Here is a 21,618-nt window from a genome sequence, read left to right on the forward strand (position 1 = left end):
GTTATATTGTTTGAAATGGACACATCTGTTTTCATATGTAAAGAGGAATTAATGAGCCTCATGACTCAGTGGAGCTACAGCGGTTTACTGGTTTTACTTAACTTCCGCATTATGATCAAATAATCAACCTCACAATGGAAATATTTCTTTGACGGTAAAACAGGACTGGATGAGTTTGCAGAACTTTTTTTAAGATTAGTTTTTGGGGACTTCATGTGTATTTGATCATGCAGAGACAGAAAATGTGCCGGCTGGGAATCAAACCCAGAACTCACCACTCAGCTGTTGGGTCGCCCCGAGGTCCAAAACTGAGGCTGAACTGTTTGGTTCTATTTCATTGACTGGATGTTCACTTCATTCAGTCCTGTACATCTACACTTAGTCTAGTCATTAACAACAAAGTGTTCTTGTTGTTTCCCTCTCAGGTTGGAGCAGCAGCTGGACTTTAGTTACTGAGCCGAGCTGATGGGGAATCAGAACACATGTAACCCAGAAACCAGTCAGACTGGAGACAAGAAGACTGATGCAGAAGAGATGGAGAAAGAACTGGATGAATTTCAGTGAGTCTTTGAAAATGAACAGGTTCATAATGAAAGATAATATATTGTCAAAGATCCTGAAACAGGAGGAGCTGTAGTAGAAAGTAACATCTGAACACATCATTTTAAGATGGACTACTGAAAATGACTTTGGTTTAAATGACAAGTTTAAGATGCTTCTGTCTTTAATTTCTTCTTACAGAAGGTCCTGTCTAAGATTCTCACACATTATGATGTTGGAACACATTATAATGATGGAACACGTAAGGACGACATTAATGAAGACATTAAGTCAACCACTGATAAATCGTGCAATAGAAAACTGTCAGGATGAAACTGTTTGTCAGTGGCTGAGACAGAACTCAGATACTTTCGTCAAACTTGTGGACATGTTTCATTTCCTGAAAAAACACATTGATGAAGAAGAGAAGAAGAACCACAGTGACAGTGTGGACATCACCTTTTTGGCTCATGGATCGATCAGAGGCTCCATGATCCCAGCCAGCTGTCTGCTGCCTCTGTCCACCATCACAGACGTGCTCCTCTATTCTCCCTGGAACTGTGTTTCCACCTCTAAAGTGGTCTATGGTATTGCTACAGGACTCATCAAACCTCAGCACAGAGTTTTTCGCTGTAGGAAAGAAAATGGTTGTAAAATTCCAGAGGAAAAACATCGTCCCATCAAACTGCCCAACCACTGGAACTCTCTGAAGGAAGCTGGAGGACGGATGATCCCAAACATCATGGTTAGTCCTCTTGAACCAGAGGACGGTGTGTGGAGAAGCTTTGAGTCTCTCACAAAGACACATGGTCCACCAGGAAGAAACCGGATCATCATCCCGTTCATCGTCCCAGGAGAGACAAGTGTCCCGTTCTCTGTGGTCACTTTGGCTCTGTCTCTGGTCCTCCTCTCCTCCAGGTTTAAAGCCACCGTTCACCTCGCTGCCTGTCTGAGTGATGGATCTGTTGGACAGAAGCTTGACAGGAAGTATCTGGAGGAGCAGTACGTCTGCACCATCGACAACACTGTGATGGAAGTTTCAGAGGACATGTTCAGCAGGAGGTTTGGTTAAACATCGTCCACATGTTTGAGACCACTTCATGGTCAAAACCGAACAAACCGGAGTCAGAGAGCATCAAACTCTAAATTAAGAAGCTTTTCAAGTTTTATTTTCTGTATTTACAGACAGACCCATGATCCACAGGTATGTGATATATGAAACCCAGACTGTAGGAATCCTATCCATAATGTTGTCAGACACACTCTGAGTCTGTCAGTGGTAAAAACAAGAACTTCAGTGGACGGACTTTGACGTGGATGATTGTCCATTGGATTACATTACAGCAGCTGTTGGTGGAGACTGGGTGCACTGTTCTTGATCAGTACTGCACTGAGGCTTTAAAAGGACATTTCTGGGTTCAGCTGTCCAGTTCAGTCGAGTTTAGAAAAACCTGCATAAAGCAGCAAAGATGATTAAGATGAAAATCTTCATGTTCAATACTGAAAAATCTATGTTGTGCTGGGTGTTTTGATTTTTACTGCAGAAATCTCAGCAGAGCATTTTTATAGTCTCTGTTCTACCTGTTATTGTTTCTCTAAAGTAACTTTAGTTTTTTTGTCCAAATCATATAATGTTTAAACATTTGCTCTGACATAAACTTCCTGACCTGAGGATGAAATGTGCAAATTAATGGACACTTTTATTTATTTGGGACCAAATGATTAAGCCTCAATAAAGGTTAAATAAAAATGATGTGTGAAGTGAACTAAGTTTCATATTGTTTCTCAGTGCTGTGACAATAAAGTATATATCTATCTATCATGTGGATTTTCTTTTCTTTTGTTCAGTAACCTTTGACATTCCATTAGAATATTCTGATCAGCACTAAAACTAAAAAAACAGTTGTTTTTGTGTGTGTTTTTGTCACCAGGGGTAGTTTACATGAGACTAAAAGGTAAGAGAATGAGAAAATAACAAAACTAACCAGAACTATCATGTACTGCCCTGTAAGGACACGTATGATGTGCTCATGGTCTGGTCTGATAACAGTTAATGTTCAGCAGAGAACAGATAAGAGAATCTGATCTTGATCTTGAATCCAGACTTTGCTCTGCAGGTGCGTCTTTACAAGAAGACACATGACTTAGAGAAACTGAGCTGCAGGAAAAACTCCAGTGAAGAAGAAAGTCTCCTTCAGTCAGGAGGCTGCAGACTCTCTCCAAACAGCTCTGAGGAACAGGTAAGATACTTCTTTTTCTTCTTCTTCTCCTCCTGCAGAGTCAAGTCAAAGCCACAAATCTGACCCTGATTCATTTTCAGATAATGATCTCATTACCAGGAAACTATTTCTTTTTTCATTGTTTCTCCAAAATCTTTACTTTGCTATAACACAAATAATATTTTAGAGTCAGTTTCATCAGTGATGGTGGTCGAGGTTTTCACAAGTCTCATCAGTTTTTCTGTCTCTTTTCTAAAATAATCGTCTGCTTAGAAAACTTAAAGACAGTCCAGCAGCAGTTTAAATAAAGACCACATTATTAGCTACATGCAGACATTTAAATGTTTATCTGCCTCTCTTGTAGACCTGCTGACCTCTCAGTGTCATCTCACCATGGATGTTGCCGACAAGCTCGTAGATAAAATCTTCTCCTGGGTGAAACTACAGAGGAAATGTGCAGATAAGCTGAGGAAAGTGGCCTCTGAGCTGAAGGAAAAAAAGAAAAGCGCCAATGTCACTAAGATTGTTGGGAGCTCAGTGTCTGTAGGTGGTGCAGCTGCAGCAGCAGCAGCAGGTGCTTTAACCTTCTTTACAGGAGGGTTAGCAATACCAGTTCTAGCTGCAACAGGAGCAGTAGCATCAGGGGTTGGTTTGGCGACCAGTGTGGGATCTGATATTGTAGATGTTGTCATATCAAACTGCGCCATAAATGACGCAAAGCAGATTTCAAAGGAGATTGAGCATCTTGAAAAGGAACTCCAGAAACTCATGGGGTCACTGAAAGAGGAACAACAGGCTGGTGATCATTCTGAGGATCATGTCATGGAGCGAATCCTGAGAGCAATGGCCAAACGCAACGGACTGAAATTACCTGATAATATCAGTTTGTACAAGATGATGTTTGGATCATCCAAAATGTTCTCTGGGGACAACTTGGCTCATCTGGGTTTGACCCTGCTTTTAAATTTTGTTCAAACTGCGGCAGTGAAAGGGCTGACAACCATAGTTGGATATTCAATAGGAAAGAAGCTGGCCGCCAATATGGGGAAAAAAGCAGCAAACAAGACAGCTGGACGTGTAAGTATGAAGGAAAGAAACAGGTCAGTGTCAGGTACAGCAGGAGGCGCTGTTTCCTGACAGCATCCAACATCAGACTGAGACTTTCCAAGTCTTGTCATCAAAAGTGTTTGTTTCTTTTTCAGATTGCAGGAGGAGCAGTTGGACTTCTGTTCTCAGTTCCTGAGCTGATTATCCACTGTCAAAACGTGAACAACTGTGAGACAGAAATCAGTCAGAGTCTCAGAGAGAATGCTGACATCATACGGACCGCTGCTGAAGAGCTGGAAAAAGCACTTGATGAAATTCAGTGAGTCTGAAAACCAATGTTATTTACAGTGTTATGTTAGAAATAAAAAGACATCATCAAAGTTCAGTTTTCTGTTTGTATTCTGAGGTAAAGAGTATCTGTACTGGAAACTGATACTGGAACATCTCCTTGTTATAAGATGCATAACTGGAACAGATTGTATCAAACTGGTTAAAATGAAATGTCCATGATACTTGATGATATCGAGTATAATGTTTAAATAACATGAAAACTTTTCATGGTGTAAAAAGTGTCAACACATCCCAGGAAAGTTGTTCAAACTGCCTCTAAAACATAGTCTATGTTACTGTCCCCATTTTGCTGTCACATTATCAGGTTATGTATTTTCAACATCACATTATTTTAAAATGTTTTAAACCCCAAATTCTCCAGCAACCAGCAACAAACACCTCATGGCAACATCATCCATTTAGTCTGTTTTACATCCCCCATAATTTATAATTTTCTTGAAAGGAGAAATGGCTCTGGGCTCTTATGGGCTCGGGCAGCAGGGCTCCATCTGATTGGCCAAACATATTGACAAGTAGAGCATGAATGCATAGCACATGGAAATATATCATGGTTCACACTGTCTTTTGCAATATACAAATTATGCATGTTAATATTGTATTGATGGTAAATTTTAGATGTATTGTGCAGACCTACCACCAACCAGTCCTGTGACTTGTTTAGCCTGACAAACTAGAGCTAGCACCATGTTACACAGTAAACAGACATGAGGCTTTAGTTGAAAATCTCAATTACATTAGATAAATCTCCCCTCAGAGTAAAATATGTTTGTTGGCTACCACTGATGTTGATGTTTCTCAAGTCACACTAACTGTACCTTCACTTTTATTCCCAGGAGGATGCTTGAAGAGATCTCTAAAAGACAACGCGAACAAGAAGAAAGAGAAAAGAGGAGACGACATCAAGAGAAAAAGGAACTGCTGTTAGGTTGCACAGTGGTTGTTTTCGTTGTCTTTCTGGCCTTCCTTGCTTTCCGTACCTTCCTCAGTGGAAACAGCAGCTTTGGCAAAGAAAGCAATCATGAGACCAATCCGTCGATAAATGATAAAAGATCCAAGATCTTAGAGAGTGTCACAGAAAACAACCTGGACCTCTTTGGAACAACTGAAACATGGTTTCAAAGGGACACCACCAATGATGTCTTTGGAGAATCTGCACCAAAAAATGTCAAATATTATCGTCAGTCAAGAGACAGTGGAAGGGGAGAGGTGGTGGTTCAGTTTTCACAGGTGATTCGGGGCGAACAAATCCTTTTTGACATCGTTATGAGTTTAGATCATGTCCAGGACAAGAGCAGAAACCAGGAGACTTCAGATGAATCTCAAACAGATCAAACACAAGAGCATAAACAAGGAGATCAAACTGATCAAAGCAGAGGTGAACAAGAGAGAGAGAGAGACCAAAATGAAGAGAGTGGAGGTGAAGAACAGGAAGGTGATGATCAGGAAGATGAACAGAGAGATGATGAGGATGAAGAGAGTGATCAGAGTGAAGAGAAGAGCGGTAACAACACCGTTACCAACAAAACCAATCATGACACCAACCAAAGCCCTCGTGGAACAATAAACATGGGGTTGCTCAATGTCCGGTCAATAAATAAGAAAAAAATCAACATCTCACAGCTTTTGAAACAACTTAACATGTCTGTCTTTTGCATAACAGAGACATGGACCAAAAAGGAAACTGCAGAGAAAGTCCTCAGAGAATCCTCAGCACAAAATCACAGTGTTTGTTCTGTGTCAAGGGAAGGTCGAGGGGGAGGGGCAGCGATTCAGTACCTTTTATCATGTAAGCATCAAAGTAATCACTCTGACTTCATTACGACCTTTCAATATGTTGCCACAGTCCTGCAACATGATGCGTGGGACACATCTGTCCTGGTCATCAATGTGTACCACCCTCCGAAGGACAACTTGACCCGATTCAACACCTTCCTGAATGAGTTGCAGATGCTCTTGGATGTTTTTGAAAACTCGAACAACATCATCATAACTGGAGATTTCAATATCCACGTCAACAACGACAAAAAGACCTCTACTAAACTCTTTAAAGAATTTTTGAAGAACAACACACTCCTTCAGCATGTAAAGGTGCCAACACACAAGGGAAATAACACTCTGGATCTGGTCATCACCAAAAATGTAGAAATCTTCTGTCTGAGTGTCATCAACTACAATATATCAGATCATTGCCTTATAAAGTTCAAGGCCAGACCAGAGTCTACAAATGACGAACAGGTAAAACGATTCAAAAGGGAACATCACAGTGGCCCTGAAGGTCAAAACACAACAACAATTCAGACAACAAAACAAGAATTGAACAAACACAACAACTTTTCAGATAATGGAAAGGGAGGGACAACACGTTTGTGACTGGACAGAACATCAGTTAATTCAGAGTTTAACTCGACAGCAAAACAATCAATTGCAGTTGTGCTGTTGTGTTTTGTGAAATGTTGCTTTGTTTTGACCATTGAACCATTTTGACAATTTTAAATCATTTGAGTGACTACAAAGAATCCATGTCACTTGTTAAATGATGTGGTTTGTTTTTCATGGTGAGAAAGAAATCAGGACTATCATATTTTTAATCTTGTTATCCTGTAAAATGTTTAAGAGTTTTGTTCTTTAGTGCCATCTAGTGGCCGTAGTTATTATTATGGAAACAAAGTAGATGATGTATAATGATTTCAATATAATGAACGACAGCTGAAAACAGATGCAACAGGATCCAAGCACACTGACAGAGTCTTCACCAAACTCGAAATCTCAAAATCATTTGTGTTTATTGTTTATTTACCAGGAACAAATCACCATAAATCAACAGATAAAGGCCAAATATTAGTGAAGGGGGACAATAATTGTGTCTGGGTACATTTTTTTTCCTTCTTCTTTTGTTCACCTTTCAATAAAATATTCTGGTTACACAAACTGGTTCATTTGCATTCATTTCTGAAGATACTCTAACTTCTGTGCTTATATCCCTGAAACTCTTATATACAGTTTCTAAGACTGGTTGTTTATGGGAATAGTGTTTAAGATAATACACGATGTTGTCATGTAGTTATAGATGACATGAAGTAAAGGACACAGGACATTTGGAGAAAGGTGAGAAAACACCTGACATTCTCTAAATGAACTGAAACAGATGGTTATTTGTATGACCTCCTGTTCATCAGGCTGCTGCTTCATCTGTTTATTTTATCTGTAAAACACAGAGGGCCAAACTTCACAGCAGTCAAATCCAAACAGAATAACAAGCGAAGGAATGATTAAACTGTGGAGCCACAGGTTTGAGAATCCTCAGCTCTGTTCAGTTTATCCAGAACAACTGTCTGAACATCACTATTCAGTCATACAGTGCTGTAAAATGAAATGTAGGCAGCAGTGTTAGAGACAGAACAGCAGCGACCATCCAAAACACCCTGACCTCAGCCACAGAGGATCAGGACTTAGACCCAGTCCTGGTCAGATCCCAGAAACACTTCTGGTCTGCTGTTTGTTTTTCAGGCAGGTCTGAATGTGTGTGTGTGTGTGTGTGTGTCAGAGTCAACACAATCCACTGACAACACAAAGCTGCTTTCACTCCCACAATCTGCATGTGTCACTAAATCTGTCATCATTTATCTTATTATGTATTTAACTTCACTGCTGATAACAGTTCATGTTCAGCAGAGAACAGATAGAGAATCTGATCCTGTTCAGGAATCAGGACTCTGCTCTGCAGCTGCATCTTTACAAGAAGTCACATGACTTAGAGAAACTGAGCTGCAGGAAAAACTCCAGTGAAGAAGAAAGTCTCCTTCAGTCAGGAGGCTGCAGACTCTCTCCAAACAGCTCTGAGGAACAAGTAAGATACTTCTTTTTCTTCTTCTGCTGCTGCTGCAGATCTTCATGGAATTATCTTCTGTTTTATAAAAAGCTTGATTCATTAGTTTCTGCTCACAAAGTGGAAACAGGTCTCTGAACACACTCCTGTTTATTTAATGCTCATGAGTTCTGGATGACTCTGTTGGTTTTAAACACCTTTTGTCTGGGACACTGTAAATATTTGTTTTGATAAATATATGAAATACTGTTGGTTTCTACAGAAAACTTTGACCTAAACTGCACCGCTGAGGTTTTAATGACTCTTTGTCGTCAGGCTTTAAACTACACTGCAAAAGATATTTTGTCTGTTTAATCAGTCACAGAAAGTTTAACGTGCTGCAGCTCGTCACTCTGTGATAACTTATATAACAGAGTCTGTGTTATGTAACCCTCACTGTATACATGGTTCCATGGTCTAGATGGTTCCTATACTTTACTGTCATTTAACCTTCAGACTGTACTGCTCTGTTGGTTTATATTTGTGTACTGCTAGACTTTTTTTTTTGCTCCAATTATTATTATTCCTGTAGCACAACAGTCGTCTTTTTGAACTAAATGTGCTCAGTAACTCACAAAACTTTGCACACATGTCAGGCCTGGTGAAAATTCACATATTTTAATAGCTTTATAGCGCCCCCTGGAAAGTTTCAAACCCCTTTTGCCATTGGGCTTAGTTTGTCCTAGGTGGACGAAATTCAAACCACAGATGAAACATGCTAAGATTTACAAAAAGTCTATTGACATCATGGCCTCAAACCAACACTTTGATTTTAATTTGAACATTTTGGTCATATTTGGCCATTCAGACATGTTGTATTTGATCAAACTCCTTAAACCCCTCTTAGGGTTTATCTGTGCAGGTGGCTGCCTTTGTCCATGATAGGAATAAGGCTTTAATTTCATATTTCTAACTGTTTCCTCCTTGTGCTGCTCTCAGTGAGGTGGGGTCATTTCCTCTGTTATTTCCTGTCTGACTTGAACTTGAAGTGACTCTACAGAGGGAACTCTGTCAGTTTTAACCCAGACACAGTTTTAGATCTCAGTGGTTTCTCATTCCATTTCTTTTTTACTATCAGCAGCAGTGGCCTGATCTGAAACAGCCAATAGAAAAAGTCCTCTGTTGTAAAAAGAATTAAACCTCGGTGTTGACGCAGACCAGAGCCTTTTCTCTACTCTTCAAAGCAGGTAAGACGTCAAATGGACATTTTCATTTAATGATCTCATCACCAGGAAACTATTTCTTTTTTCATTGTTTCTAAAAAAAGTTTTACTTTGTTATAACACAAATAATATTTTAGAGTCAGTTTCATCAGTGATGGTGGTCGAGGTTTTCACATCTGTCTCATCAGTTTTCCTGTCTTTTTTAAAATAATCGTTAGCTTAGAAAACTTAGACAGTCCAGCAGCAGTTTAAATAAAGACCACATTATTAGCTACATGCAGACATTTAAATGTTTATCTGCCTCTCTTGTAGACCTGCTGACCTCTCAGTGTCATCTCACCATGGATGTTGCCGACAAACTCGTAGATAAAATCTTCTCCTGGGTGAAACTACAGAGAGAATGTGCAGATAAGCTGAAGAAACTGGCCACTGAGCTGGAGGAGAGAAAGAGGAATGTTAATGGCACTAAGATTGTTGGGAGCACAGTGTCTGTAGGTGGTGCAGCTGCACTGACAGCAGCAGGTGCTTTAGCCTTCTTTACAGGAGGGTTAGCCATACCAGTTCTAGCTGCAACAGGAGCAGTAGCATCAGGGGTTGGTTTGGTGACCAGTGTGGGATCTGATATTGCAGATGTTGTCATATCAAACTGCGCCATAAATGACGCAAAGCAGATTTCAAAGGAGATTGAGGATCTTGAAAAGGAACTCCAGAAGCTCACAGGGTCACTGAAAGAGGAACAACAGGCTGGTGATCATTCTGAAGATCATGTCATGGAGCGAATCCTGAGAGCAATGGCCAAACGCAATGGACTGAAATTACCTGATAATATCAGTTTGTACAAGATGATGTTTGGATCGTCCATAATGTTCTCTGGGGACAACTTGGCTCATCTGGGTTTGACCCTGCTTTTAAATTTTGTTAAAAATGCAGCAGTCAAAGAGGCGTCAACCCTGGTTGGATATTTAATAGCAAAGAAGCTGGCCACTAATATAGGAGAAAAAGCAGCAAAGAAGGCAGCTGGACGAGTGAGTATGAACAAAAGAAACAGGTCAGTGCCAGGCTCAGCAGGAGGCGCTGTTTTCTGCCTCATGAGTGTCTCAGAGGTCACAGTGAGATAAACTGAAGGTCTCCTGTGGTCTGTAGGTCTCAGGGGTTGGAGTCAAACTCATGAGTCACAGACTGAAGCAGGAAACAGCCCTCATCCAAGAACTGAGTCCTGCTAATCTCTGACTTTCCAAGTCTTGTCAATAATCAAAGTGTGCGACTCTTTTTCAGATTGCAGGAGGAGCAGTTGCACTTGCGTTTTCAGTTCGTGAGCTGATTAACAACTGTGAAGACCTGAACAAATGTGAGACAGAAATCAGTCAGAGTCTCAGAGAGAATGCTAGCGACATACGGACTGCTGCTGAAGAGCTGGAAAAAGCACTTGATGAAATTCAGTGAGTGTGAAAATCAACATTATTTTCAGTGTAATGCTAGAAATAAAAATACATCAAAGGTTCACTAGAGGTATACAAGGTGTGATCAGAAAGTTCAGAGACTGCGCAATTAAAAACTGTGCCTGATTTAAATTTGGCCGCCTTCACGTTTTGAGTAGTCACCTTGTGAAGTGATAAACTACTGCCAGCCCCCCTATGTATGTTGAGCGCCATCTGCAACTCCTTTCCTTCACTGTGTCAAAACAGTGACAGATCAGCTTAGATTTCATTTTGAGGAGGAGGAAGAAGTTGCAGGGAGCCAAATCCAGAGAGTAGCAGTAAGGTGAGGAATGACTGTGTTGGTGCTGCCAAAAAACCCTGCGTAAAAATGTTCTGTGAGTGGACTATTGTCATGATGGATCACCAAGGTGATCACCCCGAATGTTAGATGCCTCAGAAACATATAGTCAAAGTCAGCATTGACAGTCTGACCCTGGGGGACGAATTCATGGAGTACAACCCCACAAATGCTGAAAAAAATCAGCTGCAGCTCTTCCACTGTGAAGTCTCACGTTTGGTCTCTGGGTTTACTAGCTTTACACTCGCCTCTCATCACCGGTGATGATCTTTAACTTGAAGGTTGGGTCCGAGGCCTGTTGACGGAGATCCTCAAAGACCTCAACACAGTGCTGTTCCCCCCCCCCCCCCCCCATACAGGAGCCTGGCACACGTCGTAAATGTGCACCTGCAAAGTTATTGCTCACATCTGTTCCATGTGCATTACTGTGCTGTACATTAGTTTATATTCTTAGAACATTTTGATTGCACCTTTTATTCAAGGTCTTCTGTCCATATTCTGATGTAAAGATTATCTGAACTGGAGAGTGATACTGGAAACCTCATTGTTATAGGATTTATAACTGGTACAGATTGTGTTAAACTGGTCAAAATGATATGTCTAAATTACTTCTTTTTTTCAGATGTATGGTTCAGAAGTTAGCCAGGATCAAACGCTGCATTGAAAACACCCAGGGGAGACCATATGAAAGGAGAGAACTAATAGAGTTTGCAATAGAAAAGTGTCAGGATGAAGCTACTCGACAATGGCTGAGACTGAACTCAGAGTGTGCAGCTTTCCTCCATCTGGTGGACATGTTTAATTTAGTGAAACAACACATTGAAGAGGAACAGCAGAAGGACCACAGCAACAACATTGACATCACCTTTGTGGCTCATGGATCGATCACAGAACACATGATCCCAGCCAGCTGTCTGCTGCCTCTGGCCACCATCAAAGACGTGGTCCTGTATTCTCCCTGGAACTGCACCATCACTGCTAATGCAGCGTATGGTGTTGCTACAGGACGCATACAACCTCATCACAGAGTTTTTTACTGTGGGAAAACAAACCTCTGTCATGTTACTCATCAAGGACATCATCCAACGAGACTGCCCTACTACTGGAACCAAATGAGAAGAGCTGGAGCTCAATTCATTCCCAACATCATGGTCAGTCCTGTCAAACCACCATCTGACGAGGCATGGAATGCCTTTCTGCTTCTCACAGATGCATTTGGTCAACCAGGAAGAAACCACATCGTCATCCCATTTACGTTCCCAGGAGCATCTGCTTCTTCAGTAAAGGTCCCGTTTGTTGCTGTCACCTTGGCCCTGTCTCTGGCACTCTGGCTCTCCAGGTTTCAAGCCACCATCCATCTCGCTGCCTGTCTGGGTAAAACATCGGAGGGTACAATGATTCCTGAGGATTACCTGAAGGAGCAGTATGCCTGCACCATCAACTACACAGCGATGACAACAGCAGACATGTTGGTTGACAGAAACACTGAGCTGTACAGGGTCATGAGAGCTGTGTTTGGTTAGACATGTCAGTTTAGGCGAAACGTTACAAGTTCAGTATCAAACTTCATTCCTTCATTCTCTCCAGCTGTCTCCAGCTGTGGAAAGCAGTGCCAATATTTCGCCTCTGTTTCTATCACTTATCTTCTCTTGATGTTAGCATGCTAACCAGCTAGCCCAGTCACTTTCAGATAGCAACTCACTGAAACGTCCAGACCTGCCCTGTAGCTGGCTGGGTTACTGGTTTACTGACTAATGTTAGCTAATGCAGACTCCTCAAAGTGATATAAAGATGCACATGTTGTATCCTGGAAATATCCCTGATATTATTATATACAGCACAATTTATCAGACTGGTTGTTTTATGAAAAACAATGTTTAAAGTAATAAATGCTGTAGTTGTGTAGGCAAAGATAAAAATGATGAAATTATAAACCACTTATTCAATTGTACAAATCAAATCTACAAATATTGAGTAGTATTTTATGTGTGCTCTTTAATTTCTTTAATTTTATTTTGGATTCTGTTCACACTGAGCTTTTTATTGTGGTAATTTCTTTACTTAGCTTCAGTTTACTATCAAACTTTCAGCCACATAAACAGAGCAGTAATGAAAAGAATCCCAGATTCATTGAGTAGCTCAACTTCCTCCTGAGTGTCATCTGCTGCTCAAACACCAGATGGCAGCAGAGTTCAGTCGGATTCAACCACAGACCATCACAAAGGTCAAACTGAACATAAATCAATTCACTAAATGTATGAAATGTATGTGTAATTTATGATGATTTATGATATTTAATCACAATAAAAATGTTAAACTTGAACTGTGTTTGTGTCATTGGAGCAGATTTATATGAGACAATAAGTCAGAGATAAAATTAAAAAAAACTACTATTACTCCAAAAAAGTTCAATAATTATATTAATAATTATTTTTTCTCTTCTTTCACATCCATTCACAACAAAATGGTTACAAAGAGCATGAATAAAAATTTCCCTTTTCATTATCACTGTCAATGAATCTATAGAAGAGGAGAATTACCACATTTCCCATGATCCTTTGCTATTAAGATAATATAAGTGCCACACTGGGGAAATTGACACTAGTACAATTTACACTAGTATTTGTAGTAACATACTGCATCTAATAATGTGTGTGTGTGTGTGTGTGTGTGTGTGTGTGTGTATATATATATATATATATATATATATATATAATTGGACAAAGCAACAGTTTCTTTTCTGTGTTCTCAGTTGTCGTCATAGGATGTGGTGGCAACATGAACACTTCCTGAAACAAGATGCAGCAGCAGAGCAGACGGTCTCAGACTGACTCAGTTAAAACGGTACAAACGGCTTTTTCTCTCATTTCTGACTGAAACTAAACTACAATAAAAATTCATAATGTTTTATCATGCTGTTAAATGTTAGTTTACATCTGTAACATCTGTCAGCACAGCAGGAAACATTTACTGCAGCTTAGTCCATCACTTAATGTGTCTTTGTCTTACAGTTTTGTTGCTGTTTAGTTTGTTTTTATGTGTAACATCGACCTGCTCAGGGAGTGAAGTTTGGCTAAACCCTACACATTTACACAATATTCATATTAATTAGCTTGATCAGTCTCTGATAAACGAATGAAATATAGATAAAAGTTATAAAAGTGAAGCCTAGATTCAATCTCCAGAAGTAAAAAGATGGAAAGTTAGGCAATAAACCAACTACACACAACCGCCTATACTGCAGAAAAATCTAAAATAAAATCAGTCAGCTGCCAAACATCATTCACACAGTATATCCTTTAACCTGATGTCTACACATCTAAACCTACAGGTACTGCTGTGATGGGTTAAATCCTTGGAGCCAGAGATTTATCCTGATTTCGGGAGGGAGAAACGATGGCGACAGCGATTGTGTTGCTGGAAACTTTGGAGGATTTAGGAGATAGAGAGCTAAAAAATTTCAAGTGGTACCTGCAGCAGGCTGAGTTCCTGAAAGACCTCCCATCAATCCCAAAGAGCCAGCTGGAGAAGGCAGACAGGCCAGACACAGTGGATCTGATGGTCCAGACCTACAGACATCAGTGTGTGGAGGTGGCCAAGAGGATTTTAAAGAGGATAAGGAGGAACGACCTGGTGGAGAGCTTATCAAACACTGGCTCAGGACCTGAAGGTCAGTCACAGTGAAACACAACAGTCACAGCAATCTGAGGAAGTCACAACTCAACAACTGCTTCTATCCTGTTTCTGTCTGCAGGTGGATCAGCTGCTGCAACATGTGGAGCAGGTGAAGGGTCCAGGACACTTCAGTAATATGGGCAACCACATCCAGACCACACTGAACAACTGCTCAACAAAATATTACACACAAAATATATATATATATATATATATATATATATATATATATATATATATATAATCCATAAATCATCAGTTATTCAAAAAGCAAGAAGCAGAACGACAACAGTTCAAACAACAACTCAAGATCAAGTGTGTTTGTCTCTGAGCAGTAACGATGGCAAAGTATCCAACAATCATTTATAATCTGTATGAAGAAATGTGATCCCTGAAAGAAGGAGCTGGTTCACTCTGAAATGTTACAACACTGTAATTACAAAGATGACAGACCTAGAGCTGCAACAATCAGCAGATTAATCAATCAGTCGATCATCAGAAGGCTTATTACCAGTTTTGAGGATAATTGATTAACAGTGTGAAGTCATCAGCAGCAGACTAAAAGTGTTGATGTGTTTGTGTGTCTGTCAGTGGAGGCTGATGATGTTGGAGAGACTTCAGAGAACAAAGCAGCTTCATCAGTTCAACCACAGCCTGCTCCTCTCTCTGACCTCCTAGCTGTCAGCAGCAACACTTGAAGGTGAACCTGGACTCTGCTTCCTATTCATCACACAATTAAAGCTGGCGTTTATGAGGAACTGTGTGGAGCAGGTGGAGGCTAAGGAGGAAATAAGTCACAATGTTGTCTGTCCAATCAGGCCTCTGCAAAAACTTCTCTACAAACACATTCATTCTTGAAACTGCATGTACAAGTGATTTAAGAACATTTCCGCCAAAAAATGTACACAAATCCTCCTTCTGTCTGACTCTTATAGAAAAATACTGAATACAAGCAAACTCATAGACCTTCAACACCATAAACGTGTCATGATTTTTCCTATCAAGATCCAAAAACTATGTCCTCAGTACCTGGATTGGTGTTTCATACTTGACAGTTTTCATCAATGTTATTTTGTTCTCCACAGATGTGACAGAGCAGTCGTCACCTCTACAATCCAACACATCGTACCAGCTCACTGATGCAGTCCGACCTCCAGAACATGTTCAAGTGTGCAAAAGACAGCTGGATTGAGAATAAGTATGAAGAGTTTCTGTCCTGATATGAAGCCACAGCTGTTCATCACAGAGAATTGGGAAGCACAAGCCAACTCACAGCAGGAGGTCAGAAAGTTCGAGATGGAGACAGGAAAACCAGCAGAATCACAGAGACCAATTAAACCCAGCGACATCTTCAAGCACCCGTTCATACGAACAGTACTGACCAGTGGGGCTGCAGGAATTGGAAAATCATTGCTTGTACAGAAGGTTCTGTTAGACTGGGCTGAAAAAAGAGCCAGTCAGAATTTGCACCTTATTTTCCCCTTCTCTGTCCAGCAGCTGAATTTATGGAGAGGAGAAAGGTTTCGATTGGCAGAGCTCATTCACACGTGTATCCCAGAAACTAACTGCATTATGAAGGAGACAGCTTGATGACATCTTTACAACTTTACAGAAGACAGGAAAGAAAAAGAAAGAAAGTGAATTCAAACTTCTGTTTGTGTTTGATGGACTCGACGAGAGCCACCTCTGCCTGGACTTCATGGGCGAAACAAACCAGACTCTTGATGTGAGAAAATCCACAACAGTAGAAGTGCTGCTGACAAACCTCATCAGGGGGAAACTGCTTCCCTCTGCTCGCCTCTGGATAACCACACGACCTGCAGCAGCCAATCAGATCCCTCCTGAGTGTGTTGACATGGTGACAGAGGTCAGAGGGTTCACTGACCCACAGAAGGAGGACTACTTCAGGAAGAGGTTCAGAGATGAGGATCAGGCCAGCAGGATCATCTCCCACATCAAGACCTCACGAAGCCTCCACATCATGTGCCACATCCCAGTCTTCTGCTGGATCACTGCTACAGTTCTGGAGGATGTGTTGAAAACCAGAGAGGGAGGAGAGCTGCCCAAGACCCTGACTCAGATGTACATCTACTTCCTGGAGGTTCAGACCAACAAAGCAAAAAAGAAGTATGTCCCAGAAATGTGCATCCACTACCTTCACTTACTGGCAAAACTGGCTTTTCACCAACTACTGAGAGGCAACAAGGTCTTTAATGAGGAAGACCTGAAACATGCAGGCATTAGTATCAGAGCAGCCTCAAAGTATTCAGAGTTATTCCCAGATATCTTCAAACAGGTGTGTGGGCAGAGGAAGGATGAAGACCAAAGAAAGATGTTCTGCTTTGCTCATGTGACCATTCATGAGTTTCTGGCTGCAGTTCATGTGAACACATCACTCTTCAAATACAACAAAAATGTGATGCCTGCACCAAGACAGACAGTCCAAAGACTGCGGACGTGTTTCAGCAAAACATCAGCAACAGCCGTCTACAAAAGTGCAGTGAACAGGGCCTTACAAAGTCCAACCGGACAACTGGACCTGTTCCTCCGCTTCCTACTAAACCTCTCTCTGCCGACCAATCAGAATCACCGACGGGGCTTCCTGACACTGATGGGAGGACGTTCACAGACCAACCTGAAAACAAATATGTACATCAAAAAGAAGCTCAGGGAGAATCTGTCTCCGGAGAAAAGCATCATTCTGTTCCACTGTCTGAATGAACTGAATGATCGTTCTCTAGTGGAGGAGATCCAAGAGTCCCTGACATCAGGACGTCTCTCCACAGATAAACTGTCTCCTGCTCAATGGTCAGCTCTGGTCTTCATCTTACTGTCATCAGAAAAAGATCTGGACGTGTTTGACCTGAAGAAATACTCTGCTTCAGAGGAGGCTCTTCTGAGGCTGCTGCCAGTGGTCAAAGCCTCCAACAAAGCTCTGTAGGTGCACAGATAAGTGGATACATGTATAACATCAAATATGATTATTCAACTGCTCAACACAGAAGAATAAATCCAGCTTTCCTCTTCTACAGGTTGACCAGTTGCAACCTCTCAGAGAGAAGCTGTAAAGCTCTGTTCTCAGTTCTCAGCTGCCAGTCCTCCAGTCTGAGGGAGTTGGACCTGACCAACAACCACCTGCAGGATTCAGGAGTGAAGCTCTTGTCTGATGAACTCAAGAGTCCAAACTGCAAAGTGGAAACTCTCAGGTCAGCGTTCAGTTTGTTTCTGCACAAAAACAACTACAGTCTGTGGAGAATAATCTGGAAAATGCAGCAGGAATATGAATGTGTCTTAAGTTTACAGGTAGACTGCTCTTCAGGTAACTGCTGTGTTGGTAATGGTGCAATCCAAACCTAACTCCATATGATCATGCAGGCTGTCAGGTTGTCTGATCACAGAGGAGGGCTGTGCTTCTCTGGCCTCAGTTCTGAAGTCCAACCCCTGCCATCTGAGAGAGCTGGGCCTGAGTAACAACAATCTACAGGATTCAGGAGTGAAGGAGCTGTCCTCTGGACTGGAGAGTCCACACTGTAGACTGGAGACTCTGAGGTGAATGTTCAGTTTTCTTTCTGTGAATTACCATTTCATGCTGGTTATTATCTGTAAAAAAGTAGGTAAGGGATCATCCAGTGAAATTTTATCCATTCTGTCAGGTTGACACCTGAATTCTAGACCTTATATGTTTAATGTAAAAATGAAAGCAGCCACACAAACAGTTTAACTGGAATTCATGCAACTTAGATTACTTGATAGTAAACATGGTGTATCTGATGTACATACATCATGGTGCCCCAGAGTATGAGGCTTTATCATTAATATATCTCAGGAAGATAGTTACTGTCACTCAGTGTTGATGGTTACAGGAATCTGTTACCTAACGTGTCCACATTGTCACATAATAGAAGTGTTTCCACAGGTAGACTCCTCTTCAGGTAGCTATGTTGGTAACAGTATAAACCAAAACTAACTCCATATGATCATGTAGTCTGTCAGGCTGTCTGATCACAGAGGAAGGCTGTTCTTCTCTGGCCTCAGCTCTGAGATCCAACCCCTCCCATCTGAGAGAACTGGACCTGAGCTACAATCATCCAGGAGACTCAGGAACAAAGCTGTTGTCTGCTGGACTGGAGGATCCACACTGGAGACTGGACACTCTCAGGTACGGTGACACCTATGTAAGCTCAAACAGGTTATCCTGGTTTATGTTAGCTCAAGACAAATTTCTTAGAGCGGCTTAGAGCCCTCCACCCCAACATACTCAACCTGATTAAGCAGAGTAATGTGTTGGTTTCAGAGTAACCACAGATTCTGCCTCGCTACCTACCACCAGTATCTGACTGTGTTTAATCCTCCAGGTTGGACCACGGTGGAGAGCAGAGGCTAACACCTGGTGTGAGGAAGTGTACGTGTTTTGATTCAGTTTGATTCATGACAGCAACACCACACTATTCATACATCAAAATATTAGAATTAACCCCTTGTGGTTGTATGACTCCACCAACCAGTCCAGGTGCAGTTAATTACTGTGTAGCTTCTCAAGTTATTTCTGAAGTTATGGCCAAAACAGTGTTCTGTGCAGTCACAGTGACCTTGAACCTTTAACCACCAAAGGTCGTCTTATTCACTGTGTCTTGCTGTCTCCATCAGACGCCTGTGAATTGGAACTGGATGTAAACACAGCACACAGAGACATCAAACTGTCTGACAACAACAGGAAGGCGACATGGGTGACAGAGGATCAGTCATATCCTGATCATCCAGACAGGTTTGAGTGGTGTCCTCAGCTGCTGTGTAGAACTGGTCTGACTGGTCGCTGTTACTGGGAGGTCAAGTGGAGAGGAGACATCGACATCGCAGTGAGTTACAGAGGAATCAGAAGGAAAGGAGACCGTAGTGACTGTTTGTTTGGATGCAACAATCAGTCCTGGAGTCTGAGGTGCTCTGTGATTCATGGGTACTCGGTCTGGCACAATAACACAAAGACAACTATCTCCTCCTCCTCCTCCTCCTCCTCCTCCTCTGTCTCTCACAGAGTAGCAGTGTATGTGGACTGTCCTGCTGGCTCTCTGTCCTTCTACAGAGTCTCCTCTGACTCTCTGATCCACCTCCACACCTTCAAGACCACCTTCACTGAACCTCTGTATCCTGGGTTTGGGGGTAACTGTAAGTTTGGGGGTAATAACTTGATGGACGTTAAGTCCTCAGTGTCTCTGTGTCGGCTGTAAACAGGCATCAGGAGACGGTTCACTGTGGTCATAAAGGGATGGACATGGTCAGCATCAATCTTCACATCTTCTGCAGACCTTGGTTGTAACCAGTGGTTATCTGAGTAACCTTCACCTTCCTATCAGCTCCAAGCAGTCTGACCTCTGACATCAACAGGACACCACGTCTACATGACTGAACTGAGCTGCTGCCATTGGCTGATCAGATATTTGCCTTTATGAGCAGTTGAACAGGTGTACCTAATAAAGTGGTCGGTGTAATATACACAGTGTTGGAAAAAGACTAACTCACTGATAATGGACAGAAAATGATCCTGAGCTGAGAATAGAGATAGTAAATTACTGTAATATAATGTACACTGCACATTAAGATGCTAAACAGTCACTGGATATTAAACAGAGTTGTATATAAGAATAAATGAATAATTTACTTTATGTATATTTACATTTACCTCATTCCTGTGGGTCCACACAGACGCTAAACACCACATGATCCGTTTGAGTCTGAAAAGGTCTGAGGTCTGAGAAGAAATGTTGTGTTTGAAACTAAATCCTACCTGTCTGTTAGTGACTCACCTGTGGAGAGGACGTCACCTGGAGAGGACGTAGAAGACATGAAGCTCCAGCAGGACATCTCCTCCTCCGTCTTCCTGTGATGAAGACAAAATGTCCGTCAGCTCAGTCACTTCAAACCACACACTGTGTTCACTGTAACAGCAGCTCTGTGTGTACAGTGGTGACATGAGGAGGCACAGTATATACAGCAGATAGGAGCTTCAATATCTGTATGATTCAGTGAGTTAAATTCGCTGATTTCACTGTGATCAGCTCCTGTTGTCAGTGTCTCCACTGATGTTCAGACAATTCTGTTTCACTGTGACACTGAAGGAAAGTTAAAAACAGGAGGATTCTGAACGAAGTTCTGCAGAGACGAGGAGCGTCTTTTTCTACTCACGTTTACCGACGTTCGTTCAGGACGTCAGAGATAATGACGTCTACAGGAAGCGGAAATCACGCTGAATTTAAAAACACGTGTTTCAAGTCTGTGTTTACACCTGAGCAGCTGATGACTTCCTGTTAGCACCAACACACACTAACAAACAAACAGATGATAAGCAGGGAGCTAACGATGCTAACAGTATAAACACACTCATTATTTACCTGGTGCAGGTGACAGGAAGTCATCCAGCAGCAGGTTTCTCTCTGTATGTGACTGTGACTCCTCCAGGCTTCACACCACCGAGCTGGACTGACCTCAGCGTCCCCTCCACCTGTCCACCTGTGCACCTGTGCACCTGGACAGGTGATTGGACTGTTCAGTACATTTTAAAACAGCTGAGAAATGTCCTTATTGAACAAACAGCAGAGAATCTGAATCAGTTCATGTGTCCAGGTATTGATTCTGTATGAGATCTATCAATACTATCAATCACTATTAATCCTTCAGTTATTGATCTACAACAATGAAACTGTTTCACTGCATAAATAATCACATTCTGTCTCTAACGGTGAAGTTTTGGAGCAGCTCAGTGTAAATGTATCATATTTGACCGAAGCTGTGACCCGCAGGGCACAAACCTTCATTAGGGCTGCGGCACTTCACAATAAAAGCCCTGTGGAAGGTTTTATTTTGAAGTGAACAGATCACAGTTTAAATCAGGTCGGTCACAGAGAAGCTGCTGTTTCCAAGGCAACAACCACCTGAGCACAGGTGTGTATCAGTGTTTACAGCAGTGAGTAATGAAGTAAGTAACTGT

At 41.6% G+C, this 21,618-nt stretch overlaps 2 protein-coding genes across 2 annotated transcripts; both read left to right on the forward strand.

Annotated features, from left to right (window-relative positions):
• The first annotated feature begins 3,640 nt into the window (after positions 1 to 3,640).
• Positions 3,641 to 6,940, forward strand: LOC108873262 (uncharacterized). The gene is made up of 3 exons (XM_018661434.2): positions 3,641 to 3,836; positions 3,962 to 4,125; positions 4,991 to 6,940. The coding sequence occupies exons 1-3, from the start codon at positions 3,654 to 3,656 to the stop codon at positions 6,525 to 6,527; spliced, it is 1,884 nt and encodes a 627-aa protein (XP_018516950.2). The 5' UTR covers positions 3,641 to 3,653; the 3' UTR covers positions 6,528 to 6,940.
• Positions 6,941 to 12,329: 5,389 nt separating this feature from the next.
• On the forward strand, positions 12,330 to 21,290 carry LOC108873266 (NLR family CARD domain-containing protein 3). The gene is given in 9 exon segments (XM_051073900.1): positions 12,330 to 13,805; positions 14,293 to 14,635; positions 15,733 to 15,853; positions 15,855 to 16,214; positions 16,216 to 17,573; positions 18,012 to 18,185; positions 18,622 to 18,795; positions 18,992 to 19,038; positions 19,284 to 21,290. Coding segments are annotated over 8 exon segments (3,090 nt in total). The 5' UTR covers positions 12,330 to 13,805; positions 14,293 to 14,357; the 3' UTR covers positions 19,862 to 21,290.
• Positions 21,291 to 21,618: the final 328 nt, after the last annotated feature.

The sequence above is a fragment of the Lates calcarifer genome, linkage group LG11 (assembly GCF_001640805.2).
Source record: "Lates calcarifer isolate ASB-BC8 linkage group LG11, TLL_Latcal_v3, whole genome shotgun sequence".
In the NCBI taxonomy this organism is placed as follows: Eukaryota; Metazoa; Chordata; class Actinopteri; family Centropomidae; genus Lates; species Lates calcarifer.